Source organism: Oncorhynchus masou, chromosome 29, assembly GCF_036934945.1.
Source record: "Oncorhynchus masou masou isolate Uvic2021 chromosome 29, UVic_Omas_1.1, whole genome shotgun sequence".
Taxonomy (NCBI): Eukaryota; Metazoa; Chordata; class Actinopteri; order Salmoniformes; family Salmonidae; genus Oncorhynchus; species Oncorhynchus masou.
The window spans coordinates 32,752,848-32,778,865 of record NC_088240.1 but is presented as its reverse complement, the minus strand read 5'-3'; the positions used below and the strand labels follow the sequence as shown (position 1 = coordinate 32,778,865).

The following is a 26,018-nucleotide window of genomic DNA, read 5'->3' as shown; positions in this document are numbered from 1 at the left end:
CAGCAAAGCACCTCCACACCTTAACACCTCCACCTCCATGCTCTACAGTGGGAAATACACATGCAGAGATCATCCGTTCATCCACACCGCGTCTCACAAAGACACGGTGGTTTGAACCAAAAATCTCACATTTGGACTCATCAGACCAAAGGACAGATTTCCACCGGTCTAATATCCGTTGCTCATGTTCCTTGGCCCTAGCAAGTCTCTTCTTCTTATTGGTGCCCTTAGTTGTGTTTTCTTTGCAGCAATTCGACCATGAAGGCCTGATTCACGCGGTCTCCTCTGAACAGTTGATGTTGAGATGTCTGTTACTTGAATTCTGTGAAGCTTTTATTTGGGCTGCAATTTCTGTTGCTGGTAACTAATGAACTGATCCTCTGCAGCAGATGTAACTCTGGGGCTTCTTTTCCTGTGGCAGCCTTCATAAGAGCCAGTTTCATCATAGTGCTTGATGGTTTTTGCGACTGCGCTTGAAGAAACTTTCTAAGTCCTTTAAATTTTCCGCATTGCCTGACATGTCTTAAAGTAATGATGGACTCTCATTTCTCTTTGCTCAATTGAGCTGTTCTTAACATAATATGGTCTTGGTATTTTACCGAATGGGCTATCTTCTGTATACCATCCCCACCTTGTCACAATACAACCGATTGGCTCAAACACATTAAGAAGGAAAGAAATTCTACAAATGAACTTTTATCATGGCACACCTGTTAATTGAAATGCATTCCAGGTGACTACCTCATGAAGCTGTTTGAGAGAATGCCAAGAGTGTGCAAAGCTGCCATCAAGGCAAAGGGTGCCTACTTTGAAGAATCTCAGATATATAAAACATGTATTTATTTGTTTAACACTTTTTTGGTTACTACATGATTCCATATATGTTATTTCATAGTTTTGATGTTTTCACTATTATTCTACAATGTAGAAAATATTAAAAATAAAGAAAAACCCTTGAATTGGTTGGTTTGTCCAAACTTTTGATATGTACTGTATATTAAACTCTGGTATCACCTTCCTTTCCAGGTAATGCAGGATGATGTCTCTGATCTCCTCTGGGGGTACAAAGTGGTACCTCTGGTAGATGGAGGCATGGTGTTTCTCCTCAAACATCCGGTAGGTCATGGTGCTCTGCTGTCGTCTGCTCCGTGAGCCTAGTGCTCCTTCAAGCTTGCAGTGACTCAGCAGAGACAGACAATGAGACTGATCTGCTCCTTCACTAGGATCTGTCAATCATTACATGGAAGGAGGAGAGATACTGTATACAGTGGGGCAAAAAGTACTTAGTCAGCCACCAATTGTGCAAGTTCTCCCACTTAAAAAGATGAATGAGGCCTGTAATATTCATCATAGGTACACTTCAACTATGACAGACAATATGAGAAAAAAAATCCAGAAAATCACATTGTAGGATGTTTAATGAATTTATTTGCAAATTATGGTGGAGAATAAGTATTTCCTAGAAGCATGACTAAATGTCCAAATCATTTCTAGAGGGAGTGAATGGTGGAACATAGTGATTACAAACCTGCAATACAAGACAACATTTAGGGCTATAGAAATAGGAAGGAACTGCGCTGAATGTATTTGCAGCCTTTATGTTTATTTGTTTTTATGTACATTTTTTTGTTAGATTACACTTGTACAGAAAGATAAATAAAATAATTATACATGCTGACAATAAACATGAAGCTACAGTAACTTTCAGTTTTATGTGTCCATGCCTTGATAGTTCAGATTTTAGTGCAATGTAAAATCTTTGTTCCATCATGCTGTTCATAATAGTGTTGTTCCACCAATTTGCTGCATTTTGAGAAATGTAACTTGGTTTGATTTCACCTTATCTTAACATTCTTTCATAAATAACACATGTTCAACTTCATAAAAACACTTTTACCCATCGCAAGAGGTTAAAAAAAATGACTGTAGTAAGTGACTGTTAAAGGGGCAATCAGCAGTTGCTACATCCATTTTTGGACTTATAAATTAATGATATGTTACCATTGATTCTTGAAGAATATAACTTGCAAATGCCTCATGAACTTAGTTTAACTGTCATACACCATCAGAACCCAAAATATAAGCTTGCTCTATTCCAATGTTGGTACACAAAGTACATTTTAACAAACGCTATATAGCCTCAAAACACAGTTAAACGATCATTTTGATATTTCAGAGTGGTCACAGTTCTCCAGCCCCATCCCTCAGCTTTATACCGAAACAGGGGAGGGGAACAGCTTTGTAATTGTTTCTACTGCTGATTTCCACTTTAAGTGGCAATTAAAGAAGCAGGGTTGACCGTAACAGGGTTGACCGTAAACAGGGTTGACGATTTAATTATTTATCTTAAAGTTTCACAAAAAGTGTTAAATTGTTCAAACATTTCTAGCCTGTCTATCTATGGGTAACAGAGTTGACATGTTACGCTCGACCTGCTCAGTTTGCCACCACAAAACACCAGCAAATTGGCAAAAATAGTACAACCAGCTCACCTGCTTTCACACTATGATTTGACTATGTTCAATGTTCAAAAAATATATATATTATAGTTTCACCATTTTAGAACTTCAGAACAGTTCACGTAAAAGGGTTGACTTTAAAATGAAGGACAGACGTAAATGGCCCACTAATTACATGAACTGAAAAATAATCTTCGGAAATAACTTTGTCCAAGCAACAAATGACTATGGCATAAAGAGATGACTATGATGATGACTATGAGACTCAGCTCAATAAGAATAATCTGGTGAATACTCCTGGCATGTGTATTGGGGTATAATCATGGAATTTCTGCAGAAGTGAAGTCTCAGTTCATTGAATTAAACCTTCTAGCCAATACAATTTCATTAATTGCTGAGGGGAGTCTTAAAATGTGTCCAGGGAAAATCTCACTGTTAAAAGTTCATATTCTGTTAATACCCAAATAATGTTATTGACTCATCCTTTACTCGTATTTGTGGCCAACGTATAAATTGGAGAAAAGACACTAATGGACAGTTACATTAAGAGGAATTCTTCCAAAGCAAAGTTTCAATATTTTTGCCATTCGAGTGGCCGGTTAAGTGATAGCATATGTCACTGAGGATTACTGTATAAGAAGTACATAAAAGGGCTAGTTGAAGTGTCAACCATGCATTTTTTGTTGCAGTAAAGTGTTTACTACCAACATTATCACCAAACATCTTGTCAGAAACCACCCAATCAATGATCCTTCAGACAGAGAGAGTGCACAGATCCTGCTCTTGTGGGTATCGGGATATAATCATGGACTTCCTGCAGTAAGTCTATGTTCATTTAAAACGTTGCCGACGGGAGATCTTAAGATTAATTATTCACTTAAAAAGTCACGTTTCAATAATGTTGCAATTTTTATGTTTGCAACTGGCTTGAAAGCATACAGTCGTTAGTGAAAGTCTACACACCCCTTGCGCACATTTTGCTGCCTTAAAATTACATCTACATCTAAAAAGGATAATTGTTTTCTATTGATCTACACAACCTAGTCCAGATTTTTAAAGAGAAAAGAAAAATTATAGAACATTTTCCAAAAGACTAAGAAATATAAAATGAGGCTGTATTCCATCAAGTGTTAACTCTAGGGTGTGAAGAAGTACGCAATTAGACATCTGTGTTTTTTAATTTGTTATATATATATTTTCTATAACTTTCCTTCACTTTGAAAATGGGGAGTAGGTTGTGCAGATCTGTAGAAAGACAACTTTTTTGTTCTTAAAAAAACAAAAAAAACTTTTTAACATGGAGTTGATTCTTTCTCTCAGAGCCAACCAAACCATTTTCTCTTGGCTCAGTATGAACTTTGCTGTCAAATGTATATGTATATGTTCAATGTTTCCATTTGGTGACTGTCAATATTAAACCTTTTCAAATGTAATATGCCTAACTCTATATATTATAGGATATGAGCGAAGGGACTCAAGAACATACGGGTCATCAAATAAAATTTGATTGGTCACATACACAGGGTAGCGGGGCGGCAGGGTAGCCTAGTGGTTAGAGCATTGGACTAGTAACTGAAAGGTTGCAAGTTCAAATCCCTGTGCTGACAAGGTGCAAATATGTCATTCTGCAGTTAACCCACTGTTCCTAGGCCATCATTTAAAATAAGAATTTGTTCTTAACTGACTTGCCTAGTTAAATAAAGGTAAATAAAACAAAACATGGTTAGCAGATGTTAATGTGAGTGTAGTGAAATGCTTGTGCTTCTAGTTCCGTCCGTGCTGTAATATCTAACTTCTCTGAAGTCTCCGTCATAGAGTAATTGCAACATGTATTATGTAATTCAAATTACTTTATTTTGTCTGTTAATTCCAAACTGACAGCTGGTTCAGATCCGAGAGTGAGTTGTGAGTTTTCTCCTCTGCCAGATTCAACTGCACTGCAGCTGGTTAGAGATGAAAGTGCTACTTCTAACACCACATTACAACAATTCTACTTACATGAACATGCAAAATGTTGATCAGCACAGCCAGGGGAGATATTATTGCAGAATCCTATGGAATGGAGTGGATATATTCTATGTCTATAACACACTTAATATCACAAATGGTGAATAATACGTTATCTCTTAGGAATTTGTTGTTTGTATCTTGTGAAATTGTATAAAAGTTACTATTATCAATATTTTGCTTTGTAGATGATACATATTTTTTTCAGTATTGTTTTCCTTGTTTTTAGAGTAACATTTTCAGCAAATGTCTTATAGCTTTATTCATTTTCAGCATTTCTTATATTTTCTCCTCTTGTTGAACGGAATAAATCAGGGCGTGCTTTTTATTTAATTTCAATTTTACCCGCTTTTCTCCCCAATTTTGTGATCTCCAATTGTTTTTAGTAGTTACTATCTTGTCTCATCGCTACAACTCCTTTACGGGCTCAGGAGAGATGAAGGTTGAAAGCCATGTGTCCTCAGAAACACAACCCAACCAAGCCGCACTGCTTCTTAAACTTCTTATGGCTGGGGGCAGTATTGAGTAGCTTGGATAATAAGGTGCCAAGAGGTGCCCAGAGTAAACTGCCTGCTCCTCAGTCCGAGTTGCTAATATATGCATTTTGTTAGTTTATTTGGATAGAAAACACTCTGAAGTTTCTAAAACTGTTTGAATGATGTCTGTGAGTATAACATAACTCATATGGCAGGCAAAAACCTGAGAAGAAATCCAACCAGGAAGTGGGAAATGAAATCTGAGGTTGGTCGATATTCAACTCAGCCCCTATTGAAGATACAGTGGGATATTGGTCATGTTGCACCTCCTAAGGCTTCCACTAGATGTCAACCGTCTTTAGAAACTTGTTTGAGGCTTCTACTGTTAAGGGGGGCTGAGGTCTGATGAGAGGGGAATGAGGTCTGCCAGCAGCCACAAGCTGGTCATGCACATTCACACGAGAGGTGTGAAGACAAAGGAATTCTCCGGTTGGAAGATGTATGTTAAAAACATCCTAAAGATTGATTCTATACATCGTTTGGCATGTTTCTACGGACTGTAACGGAACTTTTTGACATTTCGTCTGCAACTAGTGAATGTGCTTTGTGAGTTTTGATTTTTTTCCCAAACGCGCTAACACAAGTAGCTATTCGGACATAAATGATGGACATTATCGAACAAATCAAACATTTATTGTGGAACTGGGATTCCTGGGAGTGCATTCTGATGAAGATCATCAAAGGTAAGTGAATATGTATAATGTTATTTCTGACTTCTGTTGACTGCACAATATGGAGGATATATTTTTGGCTTGTTGGGTCTCTGAGCGCCGTACTCAGATTATTGCATGGTTTGCTTTTTCCGTAAAGCTTTTTTGAAATCTGACATTAAGGAGAAGTTGATCTATATTTCCATATATAACACTTGTATGTTCATCAACATTTATAATGAGTATTTTTGTAAATTGATGTGGCTCTCTGCAAAATAGTAGTTTTTGGAACTACTGAACATAACGCACCAATGTATACTAAGATTGTTTTTATAGAAATATGAACTTTATCAAACAAAACATACATGTATTGTGTAACATGAAGTCCTATGAGTGTTCACTGATGAAGATCATCAAAGGTTAGTGATTAATTCTATCTCTATTTCAGATTTTTGTGAATCCACTCTTTGGCTGGAAAAATGGCTGTGTTTTTCTGTGACTTGGCTCTGACCTAACATAATCGTTTGTGGTGCTTTCGCTGTAAAGCCTATTTGAAATCGGACACTGTGGTGGGATTAACAAAAAGATGACCTTTAAAATGGTATAAGATACTTGCTTGTATGTTTGAGGAATTTTAATTATGAGATTTCTGTTGATTTGAATTTGGTGCCCTGCACTTTCACTGGCTGTTGTCATATCAATCTTGTTAACGGGATTTCAGCCCTAAGAAGGTATCACAGCACGCATCCAACCCGGAAGCCAGCCGCACCAATGTGTTGGAGGAAACCCTGTGCACCTGGTGACCTAGTTAGAGCGCACTGCGCCCGGCCCGCCACAGTAGTCACTAGTGCGCGATGAGACAAGGATATCCCTACAGGCCAAACCCTCCCGAACCCGGACGACGCTAGGTCAATTGTGCGTCTCTCCATGCACCTCCCGGTCGCGGCCAGCTGCGACAGTGCCTAGGCTCAAACCCAGAGTCTCTGATGGCACAGCTAGCACTGCGATGCAGTGCCTTAGACCACTGCGCCACCCGAGAGGCATCAGGGCATGCTTTTAATAGCAATATGTATATTTTATTATGTCTTCTCAGATACAAAGAATCCTCCCTACACTCTGTATAGAGAGAGTTCCAACATCAGTGAGATGACGTTGAACTGCAACTCTGGAGATGAACCTAACAGAACAGCTTGGTATTGGGCACCCAAAACCACTCTACATGCAACATCGGTGAAGGTGGCTTCAGCAGAGAGAGAACATCCAAACGGGGTATCAATGCAGGAGAATACTCAGAGATTCTCATTCCGGGGTTTCAAGCTAGACCACTGAAGCCAGTCTGTGGTCCTGAGGTGTGAGGTGTCGGAGGTGAGCGGTGACCCTGTGACCCTGGCCTGGATGAGGATGGAGGGGAGCAGGGGGCTGCTGGTCAAACAGGATGTCCTGACAGAGAGTCATGCAGGACGCTCAGTGTGACCCTGCCCATCCTCCATAGCAACCAGCTGCACTGGCAGTGTGTGGTGTTCACAGAGGGCATTCTTAGGGCTACAGCCTCCCTGACCATCACAATGCCCAACGAAATAGGTACGTAGCTCACAGACACTTTATGCGTAGAACATTCTATATAAAATGTTTTGCCTAAAACCTTATTACAAAGAATACATTTACAGGTGTCTATAGCCATAGTTCCTACAGCCATAATTCTAGCCTCATCATTTGTACCTTTTGGAAAAGTAGCCTCCATTGAATGTGAGGCACTGGTGTCAACCCGTCATATCACACATGTATCTCTCTCTCTCTCCCACTCTCTCTCTCTCTCCCTCTCCCCTTCTCTCTCTCTCTCTCTCTCTCTCTCTCTCTCTCTCTCTCTCTCTCGCTCTCTGCCATTGACAGAGAGTAGTCTGTAGCCTGTGAATCATTGTTGCCTGTTTAGGTTGGTGTGTGTCCCGTTGCTGTGATCCTGTTGAGATCTGGTGATTTCCACTGGAGGGGGGGGATCAGCTGCAGCTGCAAATAGCCACACTGATTTCTAACTTATACTGTGTTCCTAAATGTAATGTTATTCTATGTTAAGATGGACCTGTCTCAAGTAATATTTTGTTTCTACCTTGAAGGTATGACAGACCTACCACTGACTGAGATGATCCAAAGAGAGACAAAGGTATCTACAGTACAGTATACTTGCACAAAAAAACTAAATGGATGCTGTGACACTGGAATGTTAGATGTAACTAGATGTAACTTTTTATCTTCTTTATTTTTGTAACTGTCTGTTTAAGACCAAGACATATCTGAGCTCATCTATGAAAATAACCCCAACTCTAACATTTATGAAACACCCACTAAGAACACATCACAAGTGTGAGCCATTCATCATCACACACTTAAAAAAGCACATCTACAAAACACATTTTTCAAATTAAATGAAATCAAATTGTATTAGTCCCACGCGCTGAATACAACAGCCTTACAGTTAAATGCTTACTTACGAGCCCCTAACCAACAGTGCATTTTCAAAGAAATATGGATAAGAATAAGAGATAAAAGTAACAAGTAATTAAAGAGCAGCAGTAATAAATAACAATATATACAGGGGGGTGGCGGTACAGAGTCAATGTGCAGGGGCACCGGTTAGTTGAGGTACTATGTAAGTGTAGGTAGAGTTCATTAAAGTGACTATGCATAGATGACAACAGATAGTGGCAGTGGTGTGAAGAGGGCAGGGGGGTGCAATGCAAATAGTCTGGGTAGCCATTTGACCAGATGTTCAGGAGTCTTACGGTTTGGGGACCTAGACTTGGAGCTCCGGTACCGCTTGCCGTGCGGTAGCAGAGAGAACAGTCTATGCCTAGGATGGCTGGAGTCTTTGACAATTTTTAGGCCCTTCCTCTGACATCTCCTGGTATAGAGGTCCTGGATGGCAGGAAGCTTGGCCCCAGTGATGTACTGGGCCGTACGCATTACCCTCTGTAGTGCCTTACGGTCGGAGGCCGATCAGTTGCCATACCAGGCAGTGATGCAGCCAGTCCTCTCGAGGGTGCAGCTGTAGAACCTTTTGAGGTTCTGAGGACCCATGCCAAATATTTTCAGTCTCCTGAGGGGGAATAGGTTTTGTTGTGCCCGCTTCACGACTGTCTTGGTGTACTTGGACCATGTTAGTTTGTTGGTTATGTGGACACCAAGGAACTTGAAGCTCTCAACCTGTTCCACTTTAGACACGCCAATGAGAATGGGGGTGTGCTCTGTCCTCTTTTCCCTGTAGTCCACAATCATCTCCTTTGTCTTGATCATGTTGACAGAGAGGTTGTTGTCCTGGTACCACATGCCCAGGTCTCTGACCTCCTCCCTATAGGCTGTTTCGTTGTTGTCGGTTATCAGGCCTACCACTGTTGTGTCAGGTGATGTCGGTTATCAGGCCTACCATGTAATGATGGTGTTGGAGTCGTGCCTGGCCGTGCAGTCATGAGTGAACAGGGAGGAGGTCAGAGACCTGGGCTGAGCACGCACCCCTGAGGGGCCCCCGTGTTGAGGACCAGCGTGGCGGATGTGTTGTTACCTAACCTTACCACCTGGGGGCGGCACGTTAGGAAGTCCAGGATCCAGTTGCAGAGGGAGGTGTTTAGTCCCAGGGTCCTTAGCTTATTGATGACCTTTGAGGGCACTATGGTGTTGAACGCTGAGCTGTAGTCAATAAATAGCATTCTCACGTAGGTGTTTATTTTGTTCAGGTGGTAAAGGGCAGTGTGGAGTGCAATAGAGATTGCATCATCTGTGGATCTGTTGGGGCGGTATGCAAATTGGAGTGGGTCTAGGGTTTCTGGTATGATGGTGTTGATGTGAGCAATGACCAGCCTTTCAAAGCACTTCATGGCTACAGACGTGAGTGCACGGGTCGGTAGTCATTTTGGCAGGTTAACTTAGTGTTCTTGGGCACAGGCACTATGGTGGTCTGCTTAAAACATGAAAGTCGTAAAATAATTATGCTGTCTACATTCAGTGACTGTGATGAATATGCTACTGAGTGGATGATCTTATACACTCTTGTCATGCTTATGCTTTGTACCAATCCTGCTTCATATAGCAATTTTTCATACTAAACTTTCAGGAATCAAACAGTATCAAAACCCATGCAATTTGAGCCATGGCTCTAACTTCTATTTTTTATTTTACCTTTATTTAACTAGGCAAGTCGGTTAAGAACAAATTCTTATTTTCAATGATGGCCTAGGAACCGTGGGTTAACTGCCTTGTTCTGGGGCAGAACGACAGATTTGTACCTTGTCAGTTCGGGGATTCAACCTTCCATCCTTTTGGTTACTAGTCCAACGCTCGAACCATTAGGCTACGCTGCCGCCATTTATAGGTCCATTTAAAACAGCTGATGAAACTAACACTGTAAAAGTTTGAAAAAATAATAATACGTTTTAATTCCTGAAAGTTTCTGGTTGAAAATACAATCCACAAAGGACCTTTTAATCAGCGGGTTTGAATGGGTGGAAGTTTCGGTTTTCCATCATGACATCACCGTGTGGTAAATTGGTTAATAGACCAATAACAAAGAGTTCCAAAACGATCTGCCAATAACGGCTATGTTTCAGTTCTTCCCTTCCCACTCAGACCACTCCCAAAAAGTGTTTTTTGACCCTTTTAATGGAAATCTATTACAGTAAAGTTCTAAATTGTTACCCAGAAATGATTTAATATAAATGTTTAAAAAGCTGCATTGTGCCTTTAATGCTAATGAACCTTAATGGACGTAACCCCATTATAACAGTGCTATGCACTTCACTCTACCATACAGTACCATATGTTTTTAATGAATCAGTGTATAGGTCTGGTGATATAACGAACAAACTGCTTCCTGTAACACCAGTTTAGATCATGTTAAGTAAAATCGTTCCTAGTTTGAGTTGATTCTATTTCAATTCCAGTTTAAATTTGACCTTTTTCCCATGGTGTGTTTTTGTATTATTAACGTATTGAGAATAAAACCACATGCAGTTTTCTGGGTCCATTCCATTACTGTAACTACTGTAACATTTCGCCATCGCTTGGCCATCCGACCATGGCATTCAATGGTCAAAATGGGTAGCACAAATGCTAACGGTTCAAATCAACTGAGAAAACCTTCACGTTATCAGATCAAGAGAACAAGTTGCTACAATGATGAATGCAATAGTGAGATGACGAGATGTAACTGAACAAGATAGCGGAAATTGTGCAAGCTGCTGTTTCAATGTAAGAATGTGCTATGCTCCGTCTCTTTGTCTGGAGTTGTTTCTCAGATATTGGTGGAACTGGAGTTAAATGTCAGGTCATGGACCACATTATGGTTATTCAGTGGTGGATCCTGTTATGCATATCAGGGAATTCTGCTGAGGGTGAGTTCAGTTCTTACTGTATGTATTTCATCATCATAATTTTGTTGCTCTGAACATCTTGTTTAAAACTCTATAAGCAGAATATTTCATTCAAAACCCAAATATCTGGGACAAGCAATTTAAATGTATATTAAAGGATTACATGTACATTATGGACAGTTTCTTTGACTATCAGAGGGAAACTGGTATACCGATTAGACTTTGAAAACCTATTCTCTAATTTGAATCGGTTGTCCTTGATTTTTAAAACAAATAAGGGGCTTTAAACCAGATTCACAATAAATAATCTGTGCATTTTGAAACTGTTATGGGGTGAATTAATACTGTCATTTGACCAGATCTGTGTCTCATTGTCCACACACAGTGATGGAGAGGAGCATCTTCTTGATCTCTGGTCAGACAGAGAGTGTGCATCTGTCTGTGTCAGACCTGGCTCAACCTCACTGGTCAGAGTTCAGCTGGGAGTGGACCTCACATGATGGGAGATACTCAGAGATTCAAATAGCCAGAGCAATATCCTCTAGGCTAGTGGTTAGTCCACCTTTCACAGAGTACTTTTCTTGCAGCAAAGACTTTGACGTAACAGTGAAGCCAAAGTTTGAATGTGCAGGGGTGTTTTTGTTGGTAAGAGCAAATGTCCCATTGGTTAAGATTGAGATCTTCGCCACAAAAAGTAAGTAGATTCTGTATCTGTTTTGTACAGACACGCCATCGTGAATCTTCCATAATGACAAATACCTACCAATGATTAAATCGTTTCGAAAGCCAGCTTCCTGAATTAATTTCTTCACCGTAATTGTTCATTCACATTATTGTTTTAGTTTGGACAGTAAGTTTACATTGTAACCATTTTAACATTCCATGTTTTTTCAGTTACACCTTCCTTTTGGCCTTCATTTCGTCTGGGTTCTGATGTGAGTGTTAGTTGCGAGGTGTCCAGCCTACCAGATGGGGCCACACTGCAGTGGGAAAGAGATGGAGATTCCACTTCTAACACCATGCTGTTCTACAATAACACTGTCCACATGATCATCCTCAGTGTTCATCCGGACAGTCAGGGTGCATACTACTGCACTTTTAGACAGAATGGAACACTGTTATATAATGTCTCTAATGCTGTCAGAATTGAGGAAGGTACAAAATGCGTTCATATCTAACTGAAATATCAAAACCTTTATGTGAAATGTGAATGTTGTCCTGTTGATCAGTAGTCATTGACTACTTAAAATTCTCATTTTAAATGGATGAATGGTGATCACGTGATACATTTACAATAAAATGGACCCGTAATGCCATTTCGACTTTGGATTTAAATGAAATTCAACTTTCCCCTCTGACTGAACAACGCTATGGTTTTCTCCACAGTTTCGTCTGATGCCACTCTCACAATGTACAGAGAGAGCTCCAACAGCTCTCTGGTGACACTGTTTTGTATGACATCAGATGGGTACATCTATGCATCATGGTCCTGGACCCCATTATCTACAGCTAAAGAGGTTCACCTTGTGACAACTACAATGTACGGATCCAATGACACGTTTAATGAGAGATTTTCATGCGGGGAGTTCAATGGATACTACTTCCCTCTCTACTTCTCACCAGTGAAGTTTGAAGATTCTGGAAGGTTCAACTGCTATTTTGAAAACCTCCTAGTTGCCTCTATTAATGTGGTAACCCTAAAGGGTGAGCATTATCATTTAAATATCCACAGTGCATTTTTCTGAATAATCTATTCTACTCAACTTTGAGAGAACAGATGACAGATCCCCAATGATCTCCAGATTTCCATTTCAGTCTCTGCAGTTCCGCCTAGTGGATTCCCCAGGAATCATCCGGTGGTCCTGAGATGTGAGGTGTCGGAGGTGAGCACCGACCCTGTGACCCTAGCCTGGCTGAGGATGGAAGGGAGCAGGGGGCTGCTGGTCAAACAGGACATCCTGACAGAGAGTCGCCCTAACAGGACGCTCAGTGTGACCCTGCCCAGCCTCCATAGGGACCAGCTGCACTGGCAGTGTGCTGTGTTCACAGAGGGCATGCTCAGAGCAACAGCCTCCCTGACCCTCACGCTCCCCACACAGACAACAATGTCTTCAATGACAGGTAACAACTTGTTATGATAGACTCTCTTCAAATTGATCTAATCTGTTCCAACCTATCTCAAACCAAACACATTTTTCCTCACTGGACCTCTGTTCTCCCCTGGCATGGGCCTCGTGTAACAAAATAAATAGGTTACCATGCTGGAGAGGTTGCCTTGTTTAATATAATCTAACAGAAGTCTCTGTTTCACAGTGATGGGCACCGAGACAGTGGTCAGAGGGGTGATTACAATGGCTGCCACCCTAGGAATTCTGGGACTTCTAGGGTTCTACTGTCGAAGACCAAACGGTAAGGAGACACTCCCTCTTGGATAGACGCTCCATAAAAAAGACCTCCAACCCAATCCCAAAGGAATGGGACATTGAGGAACCATCAAAAATGTCTGCCTTAGACAGTACCTATCTTTCTCTTTCGTTTTGGACCGAGGCAGAGCTAGCCTTTCTCATGGGACGTGGATCCTTCTCTGCATTAGAGAGCTTTTAAAGTCTCCAAACATATGACCAACTTTGATTTTGTAGTGAACTACAACTTAAATTAACATTATGTAGTAACATACATGATCACATTTCATAAGTACTGAGTGGAAAACTAGTGAATTAGTGTGTAAATGACATCATTTCAAACTCCTCTGGTTGATGTGTTGTTGTGTCTTCCATCCAGGCACCCAGACACAGAGACAAAAGGAGGAACCTGCTCAACTGGAGGAGACTAGTGTATAGACTTGTTGCTAGCCTATGGCCTGTGGCTGTGTTGAAATATAGCTTTCCCACCCATGTCGGTACCAACCAGTGAAGTCTTTCACATTGAATTACCACATGACACACTGTGTTCTGTCAAAAGGTCTGGCAATAGAAACTTCACTGGTGTTAAAATAATGTGTTAACCACCAACCACCTTCCCCTCAAAGACTAATATTGAAAACATGACCATGTTATGATAGTGTAAGCATCTTTCCAAAAGACCTAAATAATTTACACTGAGTGTACAAAACATTAGGAACACCTGCTCTTTCCATGAAAGACCAGGTCTGACCAGGTGAATCCAGGTGAAAGCTATGATCCCTTATTGATGTCACTTGTTAATAAATAAAGATAAATGGGAGGAGACAGGTTAAAGAAGGATTCTTGAGACAATTGAGACATGGATTGTGTATGTGTGAAATTCAGAGGGTGAATGGTCAAGACTAAATAGTAATGTTTTTACACTCAGTGTATATTATTTAGTTCATCCTAGAAATGTACATTTCCATTCATCCTCAGTCTGTAATGTTAATAAATGGTGATGTTAATACTAGTTTGTCAACAGTGTCTCAGCTTATTTTACCATCTGATTGTCCTGTATTAGGAAAGCTTTGAACTTTGAATGGACTGTTGTAAGAGACTGCCGATAATGTAGCAAGTTAGGCTTTTTGGTTTTGAAAGCCTTTGGTTGCATTTGGACATCATGGTCTTTGGAATTTCAAAATATTCACTGTTTGCTTCAAGAGGAAAATGTCTTGTTTCCATATTAATAAAAAAATGTGTAACATCCTTGTAATAACACTACTTCTATTATTTAAATTGCACAGCATTTACATTATATTCTGCTACATGTTGCTAAACTGTGACATGTTTGCCTATTGTTTTGATCCCATTGATGCCTATTATCGGCAGGTAGCCTAACGGTTAGAGCGTTGGACTAGTAACCAAAAGGTTGCTAGATCGAATCACCTAGCTGACAAGGTAAAAATCTGTTCTGCCCCTGAACAAGGCAGTTAACCAACTGTTCCAAGGCCTCCATTGAAAATAAGAATTTGTTCTTAACTGACTTGCTTAGTTATGTAAAATAAAATGATGATGGTGATGTGGCATTGATCATTTAATCCTGCTCCATAAGCCCTGCTTGCTACATTCAGTATATGGCTGATACAAGTCAAGTGAGATTTTGTAAAGTACTATATCCTCAGATTTGCACTCATTTTATAATTGCATCACATCTGTAGTTTTTGAACTTCTTCTTTTCTTCAGTCATTTCCTGAACATATTTATCAGAGACGTCAGTAATGATATGAGTTGGCTACTGAGTAGATACGGGAACAGTAACATACAGCAACATGGGGCAGTACAGCGGCTCTATGGGTGTAACGTTGTTGTGGATTCTGCTGTGGATATCTAGATCCGGTCAGGGACTCTCAGCTGAACGTGAGTAACGTGTTTCTGGTTGAATTATTTGACATAAAAGAGTCACCATTTCAAAGAGGTAAACTGTAGTTGCTACATCCATTTGGAGACCTTTAAATAAATGATATACACCAGCATAGCCACGGGAAGTAGTTTGGGGTGGAATGCAGTACATTTTTTCAGCAATGGAGGATGGGAGAGGGGCTGAGAATGTTTTGTCAAGGGGGTCGCATTTTTGTGTGAATTTTTAAGGATATTTTCAATCAGCTATTTCAGGGAGTGCTACAGCAGCCTCAGCACTCCTACTTCCTGCAGCTGTGAACACCCAGGATGGGAAACTGGAGGCCCGCCCCTTTTGAAGGCCCTCGGGTTAAAAGAAGAAGTACATTTAAAAAAAAAACTTTTTTTCTCTGTCGGGGTCTCAACCTACTGTTGCAAGTTAGAATAGGATAATATACAATGTGACATTTTTTACATATGTTTGTGCATCAGCAGTATTTCTATGATGCAGTCACTGTCAGTCAATTAGTCCATGTCAGCTGAACATTTTTTTATTGGTAAGTTAGTCTTGCTGCTAGCTATCTAAATTTAGTAATCATGGTCGATTTACCATCCGGGGGGAACGCATTGATTTTGTTAGTCAGTCTCACCCAGATATCATATTAAAAACTGCACACATTTCTCCTCACCTTATGGCAAAATGTGTAGAATTGCAGGGAATGATTCAAACAAAATCAACTTGTAAAATTGTAGAAAATTTACTCCAAAACACATTTTTTCTCTCTGCTGTCAAGATGGGTTCTGCTGAAATGTTTTTCTCACTATGTGGTGGTGGGGGGGATTATGCAAATGTGGTTATGCAGACCTGCGAGGAATTTCCCTCCCCTCATGATGAGTTCAGTTTTAGTGGCCCCCACCACCCACCAAGTTGCTCATCCCTGATATACATCCATTGATTCTTGAAGATTTGAACTGCCTAATGAGCTTAGTTCAACTGTTGTACCCCATCAGTATCCCAAATATAAGTTGTAAACAATATAAGCATTATAAACATTTTTATAAATATCTCCAGGCCCACCCCTCAGCTGTTTCCCAAATCAGTAGCAGGTTAACTGCTTTGTTGTTGTTCTATCAGCAGATTGCCCCTTTAAAGCTGACATACAAGTATGATGAAGCTATTGAGGAGTCATGTGAGAAAGAGAGCGAGAGAAAATGTGAGATTTGAACAGTGAATAATATTAATATAAAGATATTTTGCCGATTTTTATCCCATCGTTTTGAATATCTTCCCTCCACAGAATTGTCAAGGAAGATATTTTTCCTTGCCGAGACCAATAACAATAACAGAGTCACTCTCCAAGTTCCCCCTGCAGTTCAGAAAGGGACAGCGCACCAATGGATGTGGACCTCACATGATGGCAGACACTCAAACACTTCAGTAGCCCAAATCACTTCCTCCATGAATAGAAATCCTTCATGGAACACACAGGCTCCTTTCTCACAAGGAACAGGATATGATCTGTCTATGCCAAAAAAATATGAAAATGCTGGAGAGTTTGTGTTCATGCAAACCAAACCAGCTTCAGCAGTTCTGGCGAGATTTGAGGTGTTTATTTTTGTGTTTAAAGGTATATTGATCATGTTCAGTTTCTCAATGTGTATAATTTGAATCATTTTAAATATCAATGTATATCTCCTCGTCAATATCATAATAAGAGACAAACTTTTGCTGTTGTAATCATGTCATTATTGATTTTCAAGCATTTTAGATTTGTAAACATGTAAACCACTGATTTCCACATTTCCCCTCATTTTATCTTCTTTTAACGAATTGAAGTAAAGTAATATATATCTCCATTTTGCAGCGACACCAAACTATAATGGTAATGAAGTGTATCTGGGTTCTGATGTGAGTGTTAGTTGCGAGGTGTCCCACATACCAGATGGGGCCACACTGCAGTGGGAAAGAGATGGAGATTCCACATCTAACACCACGCTGTTCTACAACAAAACGGCCCATATGATCATCCACACTGTCGATCAGAATTACCAGGGGATATTTAACTGCAATTTCAGACTGAATGGAGAATTGTTGTCTACAGTTTATACTCCACTGAATGTGAAAACAGGTAGGATTTATTAACATGAATGTAATATATTAATACATGACTTGACCAAATGTTAAATATTCAGGAAGATGGTCCTTAATAATACAAAGAAAAGAGTGATACAACGGCACTATACAGGCAAACAATATCATCAGCATTTTCCTTTTAACGTTTCTTTTTTCCAGACACATTTATTAACCCATTGATACATCTGTTTCGAGAGAGCAGCAACAGCAGTGAGGTGAAGTTGATCTGCAGGTATAGTTCCCCATACAGCAACGCCAAATGGACCATGAGCAGATCAACATCACCTGTTACTCTGACTTCATCAGGCAAAGTCAGAAGTGACCGATTCTCATCTCCCCCATTCAACGGATATGATTTCCCACTGCATGTCTCACCAGTGACATTTGAGGATAGTGGAGTTTTCACATGTTTCTTTGAACACCAAAGGTTCAGCTTGGTTAAAATCACAACCATTCGAGGTAACTTTGCTTTTGTCTTTTAACAATGAGAGAGCAGACACTCTGTTCACGTAGGCTGTTGGTTACTATGACAACCATACACTTTTCATTTAATCAATTTAATCAGCTGTTCAGTACATTGTTACAGTTACTGCTCTTTCAGTCAAATTACAGTACAGTACAGTAGTATTTTCTGTAATTTATCTTAGTATCTGAATCTGGAGGGCCCCCTGGTGGCCAGCCCGTGGTGGTGAGGTGTGAGGTGTCGGAGGTGAGCGGTGACCCTGTGACCCTGGCCTGGATGAGGATGGAGGGGAGCAGGTGGCTGCTGGTCGAACAGGACATACTGACAGAGAGTCACCCTAACAGGACGCTCAGTGTGACCCTGCCCAGCCTCCGTAGCGACCAGCTGCACTGGCAGTGTGCTGTGTTCACAGAGGGCATGCTCAGAGCGACAGCCTCCCTGACCCTCACACTCCCCACACAGACAACAGTGTCGTCAATGACAGGTAACAACTTGTTTTGCTGCACTTGCATTCTATGCTGTTCACAGGGGGCATGCTCAGTGCAAGCATTCCCCTCAGTTTCAGTGATTTCTGCTGGAAGATCAGAGTTCATTACATCAACATTGTCTATGAAAGGTAACACATGTCTGTAGATTACATTAGATCACTCCATCTGAATGATTGGAATCTATGAAAGATTCAGTAAGATGACATCATCATAAACAACAGACAGTACATCATACAAGTAACCAAATCAATGTCTCTGGATTGCCCTTGGGCAATGTAAACTGTGATGAATTTAGAGTCTTAGTTTCACGTATACTCCCTCTCCGGCCTCTAGATCATCAGGCTGCTGATTATCCCGCACACCTGTCACCATCGTCAAGCGCACCTGCGCCTCATGACACTCACCTGGACTCCATCACCTCCTTGATTATCTTCCTTATATCTGTCACACCCCTTGGTTCTTTCCTCAGGTGTTATTGACTGTTTCATGTCAGTGTGGTGTTTGGGTTTTGTGTTTATTGTTTTGTTTATTTATTAAAACACTCACTCCCTGTAATTGCTTCCCGTCTCTCAGCGCACTCGTTACAGAATAACACCTCACCTAAGGAAAGCATATATATAACAAAAAGAATTGTGTCAATGTAAATGACGCCGGGACCGGGAGCCGCTACAGGCTCCCCTGCCTCCGCTGGCTCGTCGGGCTCTCATGCCTCCGCCGGCTCGTTGGGCTCTCATGCCTCCGCCGGCTCGTCGGGCTCTTATGCCTCTGCCGGCTCGTCGGGCTCTCATGCTTCCGCCGGCTCGTCGGGCTCTCATGCCTCCGCCGGATCGTCGGGCTCTCATGCCTCCGCCGGCTCGTCGGGCTCTCATGCTTCCGCCGGCTCGTCGGGCTCTCATGCCTCCGCCGGCTCGTCGGGCTCTCATGCCTCCGCCGGCTCGTCGGGCTCTCATGCCTCTGCCGGCTCGTCGGGCTCTCATGACTCCGCCGGCTCGTCGGGCTCTCATGCCTCCGCCGGCTCGTCGGGCTCTCATGCCTCCGCCGGCTTGTCGGGCTCTCATGCCTCCGCCGGATTGTCGGGCTCTCATGCCTCCGCCGTCTCGTCGGGCTCTCATGACTCCGCCGGCTCGTCGGGCTCTCTAGCCTCCGCCGGATCGCCAGGCTCTCGCGCTCCAGCCGGCGTGACAGGTTCCCGCGCTCCAGCCGGCGTGACAGGTTCCCGCGCTCCAGCCGGCGTGACAGGTTCCCGCGCTCCAGCCGGCGTGACAGGTTCCCGCGCACCAGCCGGCGTGACAGGTTCCCGCGCACCAGCCGGCGTGACAGGTTCCCGCGCACCAGCCGGCGTGACAGGTTCCCGCGCACCAGCCGGCGTGACAGGTTCCCGCGCACCAGCCGGCGTGACAGGTTCCCGCGCTCCAGCCGGCGTGACAGGTTCCCGCGCACCAGCCGGCGTGACAGGTTCCCGCGCACCAGCCGGCGTGACCGGTTCGCTCAAGATCCCCGGGTTCATCACCTTTGTCGGGGAGGGGTTACTGTCACGTATACTCCCTCTCCGGCCTCTAGGTCATCAGACTGCTAATACTGTCACCATCGTCAAGTGCACCAGCGCCTCAAGACACTCACCTGGACTCCATCACCTCCTTGATTATCTTCCCTATATCAGTCACTCCCCTTGGTTCTTTCCTCAGGTGTTATTGACTCAGTTTCATGTCGGTGCGTTGTTTGTGTTTCGTGTTTTTTGTGTTTATTTATTAAAACACTCACTCCCTGTACTTGCTTTCCGACTCTCAGCGCACTCGTTACACTTAGAAAATGGAGTCAGCTGTGTAGTAAGTACTCAGGTATCTCATATCCCAGCATGTTCTCTCTCATACTCTTTGTTTATGTCTTTTTGCTTACCACAGATGACTGTCTGTGGACTGTGGTCATTGTGGGCTGCATTGCTATGGTTGTTGCTGGGGTCCTGGTTGGTGCTCTGGTGTTCTACCTGAAGAGGAAGAAGACAGGTAAAATAAATAATGACCACTATTGCTGATCAAACTTGTTGGATTTCTACATCTTCAATTTAGGCCTATGTCAACAATTGTGTGAACATTTTTGCTATGATCACTATTTTCAAAGCTGTGACGAACCTACCGCTGACCCAGAAGAATGACCCAGTCTACGATAACGCCACAGATGCACGAAGAGACCAAGGTATACACTTCTTCACTTTGGGTCTAATGTGATGTACAATATAGATATGGCAGTGGAGATTCCTCAGAGGAGGAAGGGGTGGACCATCCACTATTGTTTATAGTGAAACATTAGTGATCCTTTTTGGATAAAATTATACAAAAAAATATTATTATCACCAATAACTGATTTAAACACACTGTTTTGCAATAGTCTACAGTAGCCTCAACAGTACTCTGTAGGGTCACACCATGTAGCCGGAGTACAGTTATCTTACATTGACTTCAATACAAAACCTAGGAGGCTCATGGTTCTTACCCCCTTCCATAGACTTACACAGTAATTATGACGACTTCCGGAGGCCGTCGTCCAACCTATCAGAGATCTTGCAGCATGAACTAACATGTTGTCCATCCAATCAAAATATCAGAATGAATTTTATACTGAAAGCAGAAGCTACCGCCAGCTAGCACTGCAGTGCATAAAATGTGGTGAGTAGTTGACTCATTGAGAGAGAAGACAATATTTGAACAGATTATTTGCATGATATTCACTGAGGATGGTAGTCACCTTCCTCTTCTGAGGAGCCTCCACTGGTACAGTAAGGAGAAAGTAGAGATGACTTTCAAGATGACATCCAGAATGTTCCACAGTGCCAACCGATGTATAGGAAGTTACACAAAAATCACAACTGTGTTAACATTTTGGCTTCTTTTTTTTACTACCAGAGAGCCAGAAGGGTCAAACAGGGGAAGATGAGAATGAGGAAGTTCATTACTCTGAATTTGCTTTGGGTGAACCCAGGCTTGGTGGTGAGTAGTGTGTGTGTGTGGAAAAACAGAATGGTTTTTGAATGTGAGGCGATCAAAGAATGTAACTTGTGTAGATGAAGCGTAACTATATGATCTTTTTTTCAGGTCCCAACAGAGTCACAGCCAGGTCAAATCAGGTAAAATAGCACTTTATTAAAATTATTGTTTTGTTATTTATATACAGAACCAGTCAAAGGTTTTTATTGTTAGTATTTTCTATATTGTAGATTAATAGTGAAGACTGAACAATTATGAAATAACACATGGAATCATGTAGTAACCAAAAAAGTGTTAAACAAATCTAAATAAATGTGAGTTTCTTCAAAGTAACCACCCTTTGCCTTGATGACAACTTTGCACACTCTTTGCATTCTCTCAACCAACTTCATGAGGTAGTCACCTGGAATGCATTTCAATTCATGTTTGAGCCTGGTTAAAAGTTAATTTGTATAATTTCTTTCCTTCTAAATGTGTCTGAGCCAATCAGTTGTGCTATGACAAGGTATGGGGTGGTATTGTCCTATTTGGTAAAATACCAAATCCATATTATGGCAAGAACAACTCAAATAAGCAAAGAGAAACGACAGACCATCTCTTTAAGACATGAAGGTCAGTCAATGCGGAACATTTCAAGAACTTTGAAAGTTTCTTCAAGTGCAGTCACAAACCTTCATGCTCTATGATGAAACTGTCTCTCCTGAGGACCGCCACAGAAAGGAAGACCCAGAGTTACCTCTGCTGCAGAGGATCAGTTCATTAGTTACCAGCCACAGAAATTGCAGCCCAAATAAAAGCTTCCCAGAGTTCAGGTAGCAGACATCTCAACATCAACTGTTCAGAGGAGACTGTGAATCAGGCCTTCGTGGTCTAATTGCTGCAAAGAAACCACTACTAAAGGACACCAATAAGAAGACTTGCTTTGACCAAGAAACATGAGCAAGGGACATTAGACCAGTGGAAATCTGTCCTTTGGTCTGATGAATCTAAAGTTGAGATTTTTGGTTCCAACCTCCATTACTTTGTGAGACGCAGAGTGAGTCAACGTATGATCTCTGCATGTGTGGTTCCCACTGTGAAGCATGGAGGTGTGACAGTGTAGGGGTGCTTTGCTGCTGACTCTGTCAGTGATTTATTTAGAACTCAAGTCACACTTAACCAGCATGGCTACCACAGCATTCTGCAGCGATACGCCATCCCATCTGGTTTGGGCTTAGTGGGACTATCATTTATTTTTCAACAGGACAATGATCCAGCACACATCCAGGCTGTGTTACGGCTATTTGACCAAGAAGGAGAGTGATGGAGTGATGCGTCAGATGACCCGGCCTCCACAGTCACCTGACCTCAACCCAATTGAGATGGTTTGGGATGAGTTGGACTGCAGAGTGAAGGAAAAGCAGCTATCAAGTGCTCAGCATATGTGGGAACTCCTTCAAGACCGTTGGTGAAGCTGTTTAAGAGAATGGCAATAGTGTGCAAAGCTGTCATCAATGGGAAGGAGGGATACTTTGAAGAATCTAAAATATATTTTGATTTGTTTAACACTTTTTTGGTTACGTCATGATTTCATATGTGTTAATTTGATGTCTTCACTAATATTCTACAATGTAGAAAATAGTAAAAGTAAAGAAACACTTGAATGGGTAGGTGTGTTAACTTTTGACTGGTACTGCATATACAGTGCTTGCGAAAGTATTCGGCCCCCTTGAACTTTGCGACCTTTTGCCACATTTCAGACTTCAAACATAAAGATATAAAACTGTACTGTTTTGTGAAGAATCAACAACAAGTGGGACACAATCATGAAGTGGAACGACATTTATTGGATATTTCAAACTTTTTTAACAAATCAAAAACTGAAAAATTGGGCGTGCAAAATTATTCAGCCCCCTTTACTTTCAGTGCAGCAAACTCTCTCCAGAAGTTCAGTGAGGATCTCTGAATGATCCAATGTTGACCTAAATGACTAATGATGATAAATACAATCCACCTGTGTGTAATCAAGTCTCCGTATAAATGCACCTGCACTGTGATAGTCTCAGAGGTCCGTTAAAAGCGCAGAGAGCATCATGAAGAACAAGGAACACACCAGGCAGGTCCGAGATACTGTTGTGAAGAAGTTTAAAGCCGGATTTGGATACAAAAAGATTTCCCAAGCTTTAAACATCCCAAGGAGCACTGTGCAAGCGATAATATTGAAATGGAAGGAGTATCAGACCACTGCAAATCTACCAAGACCTGGCCGTCCCTCTAAACTTTCAGCTCATACAAGGAGAAGACTGATCAGAGATGCAGCCAAGAGGCCCATGATCACTCTGGATGAACTGCAGAGATCTACAGCTGAGGTGGGAGACTCTGTCCATAGGACAACAATCAGTCGTATATTGCACAAATCTGGCCTTTATGGAAGAGTGGCAAGAAAGCCATTTCTTAAAGATATCCATAAAAAGTGTTGTTTAAAGTTTGCCACAAGCCACCTGGGAGACACACCAAACATGTGGAAGAAGGTGCTCTGGTCAGATGAAACCAAAATTGAACTTTTTGGCAACAATGCAAAACGTTATGTTTGGCGTAAAAGCAACACAGCACATCACCCTGAAATCCACCATACCCACTGTCAAACATGGTGGTGGCAGCATCATGGTTTGGGCCTGCTTTTCTTCAGCAGGGACAGGGAAGATGGTTAAAATTGATGGGAAGATGTATGGAGCCAAATACAGGACCATTCTGGAAGAAAACCTGATGGAGTCTGCAAAAGACCTGAGACTGGGACGGAGATTTGTCTTCCAACAAGACAATGATCCAAAACATAAAGCAAAATTTACAATGGAATGGTTCAAAAATAAACATATCCAGGTGTTAGAATGGCCAAGTCAAAGTCCAGACCTGAATCCAATCGAGAATCTGTGGAAAGAACTGAAAACTGCTGTTCACAAATGCTCTCCATCCAACCTCACTGAGCTCGAGCTGTTTTGCAAGGAGGAATGGGAAAAATGTCAGTCTCTCGATGTGCAAAACTGATAGAGACATACCCCAAGCGACTTACAGCTGTAATCGCAGCAAAAGGTGGCGCTACAAAGTATTAACTTAAGGGGGCTGAATAATTTTGCACGCCCAATTTTTCAGTTTTTGATTTGTTAAAAAAGTTTGAAATATCCAATAAATGTCGTTCCACTTCATGATTGTGTCCCACTTGTTGTTGCTTCTTCACAAAAAAATACAGTTTTATATCTTTATGTTTGAAGCCTGAAATGTGGCAAAAGGTTGCAAAGTTCAAGGGGGCCGAATACTTTCGCAAGGCACTGTATGTGTATATATATATATATATATATATATATAATATAGTTACTATTTGTAATATCTGTCTAAATGTAGTGTGCTCCTTGTTTGTTTTTTTTAAACTGGTGTTCATTTCCATACATACAGGAAAGTGCTGTGATCTATTCAACTCTCAACATATAAGGAACATTACCCATGTTAAGTTTCAGGGATTGTGTTCCACATTTTGACAATGACTTAATGTTTATTAGTTTACAGAGAAAATGATACCACAATACTGATTGCTTTTGAAATTATGCTATATGCCAGTTACCTTTCATTTTAAACCTATGAGATTTGTTCAATTCGTTTATTATACTGCTTTTGATTCGTGCATTTAATGATACAGTAATATATGCTTACTAAGACTGCTGTGTAAATACAGCAGCTAGCCCAATTAGAGGGTTTACATTTCGGTCTGAAATATTGATGGCTGTAACCTACATTGCAGCCATGGATGCAAATAATAGTTTTATATATTTGTAGTCTTTCATGCATGTGCATTTTGTATGTCTCAGTCGATATATGTTTAAATAAAAATGTTTTTCGTCATTTGATGTCTTCTTATTGCATAGGTGAGTGGAGTTGGATATGTTACCAGTAGATAGCACTGTTGGAAAGAAAATGATTATTTTGCTAGAATACAGTACATGAGGTATGGAGGGGAATAATTCATTTCTTTCAGCCCTCTTTCCTTCTCCTTTGCTATTGCTAGTTCCTTTAGGGATTGCAGTGAAAAGGTAGTAATTCAATGCTTTTCTCCCCAACAAAGGTATGTAGGCACACTAAATGCAATGAATAGACTGCACATCCAGAAGGAATGTCTTTATGCACAGACAGGTGCAGAGTAGCACCAAAATCCCTCCTGCTTTGTGCAGAGGTGTGTGTGTGTGTATGCAGACACTCACACACACATGCTCGCTTATATGAGCATGCTTGTGTGTGTGCACATTTGGGAGCTATTGAAAAGATCCAAGGTCTCCTGAAATAAAGTCTTTTATACTTGATTTCGAGAGAAGGAATGGGAAACAAAACATGATTTCAATTCACACTGATACATAATGACTCGTGGAGGAAGTGAAGGCTGCAGGCGTTGGGAGGAGAATGAACCAAGGTGAACACATGTTCTGCCTTTCACCCTGCATGGTCTCCTTCACTGCAAACCTCTCATCTGCAATAGACTGGGTGCTACACTAGTCTCAGACTGGAGATTCTTCTGTTACAGTCTGTGTTATGACAATGCAAGGTAATAGGCATTTTTGAAATATCCATTGTGGAAACGCTTATTTGCAGAAAACATAGTTTGTGTGAGAAATGTATTATACTCATGTTTATTTTCACT

The 26,018-nt window shown here is 41.4% G+C and overlaps 2 protein-coding genes across 8 annotated transcripts; both read left to right on the top strand.

Annotated features, from left to right (window-relative positions):
- Positions 1 to 10,893: 10,893 nt before the first annotated feature.
- On the top strand, positions 10,894 to 14,669 carry LOC135521160 (uncharacterized). Its single transcript, XM_064947094.1, has 7 exons — positions 10,894 to 11,030; positions 11,395 to 11,703; positions 11,904 to 12,164; positions 12,396 to 12,713; positions 12,825 to 13,130; positions 13,323 to 13,418; positions 13,791 to 14,669. The coding sequence occupies exons 1-7, from the start codon at positions 10,901 to 10,903 to the stop codon at positions 13,847 to 13,849; spliced, it is 1,479 nt and encodes a 492-aa protein (XP_064803166.1). The 5' UTR covers positions 10,894 to 10,900; the 3' UTR covers positions 13,850 to 14,669.
- A 497-nt stretch (positions 14,670 to 15,166) lies between these two features.
- On the top strand, positions 15,167 to 25,228 carry LOC135519362 (uncharacterized). Of its 7 annotated transcripts, XM_064944548.1 has the most exons (11): positions 15,222 to 15,310; positions 16,428 to 16,503; positions 16,588 to 16,917; positions 17,155 to 17,418; positions 17,583 to 17,882; positions 18,071 to 18,370; positions 20,276 to 20,377; positions 20,493 to 20,567; positions 21,275 to 21,358; positions 21,464 to 21,495; positions 24,785 to 25,228. In XM_064944548.1, exons 3-11 carry the CDS (start codon positions 16,689 to 16,691, stop codon positions 24,818 to 24,820), a joined length of 1,422 nt encoding a protein of 473 aa, XP_064800620.1. In that variant the 5' UTR covers positions 15,222 to 15,310; positions 16,428 to 16,503; positions 16,588 to 16,688; the 3' UTR covers positions 24,821 to 25,228. The 7 variants fall into 7 exon arrangements, with proteins under 7 accessions (XP_064800618.1, XP_064800617.1, XP_064800616.1 ...); XM_064944544.1 differs by lacking the exon at positions 16,428 to 16,503 and having other exon boundaries at positions 15,170 to 15,310; XM_064944545.1 differs by lacking the exons at positions 16,428 to 16,503; positions 21,464 to 21,495; positions 24,785 to 25,228 and adding an exon at positions 20,877 to 21,037 and having other exon boundaries at positions 15,168 to 15,310; positions 21,275 to 21,360.
- The last annotated feature ends 790 nt before the right edge of the window (positions 25,229 to 26,018 follow it).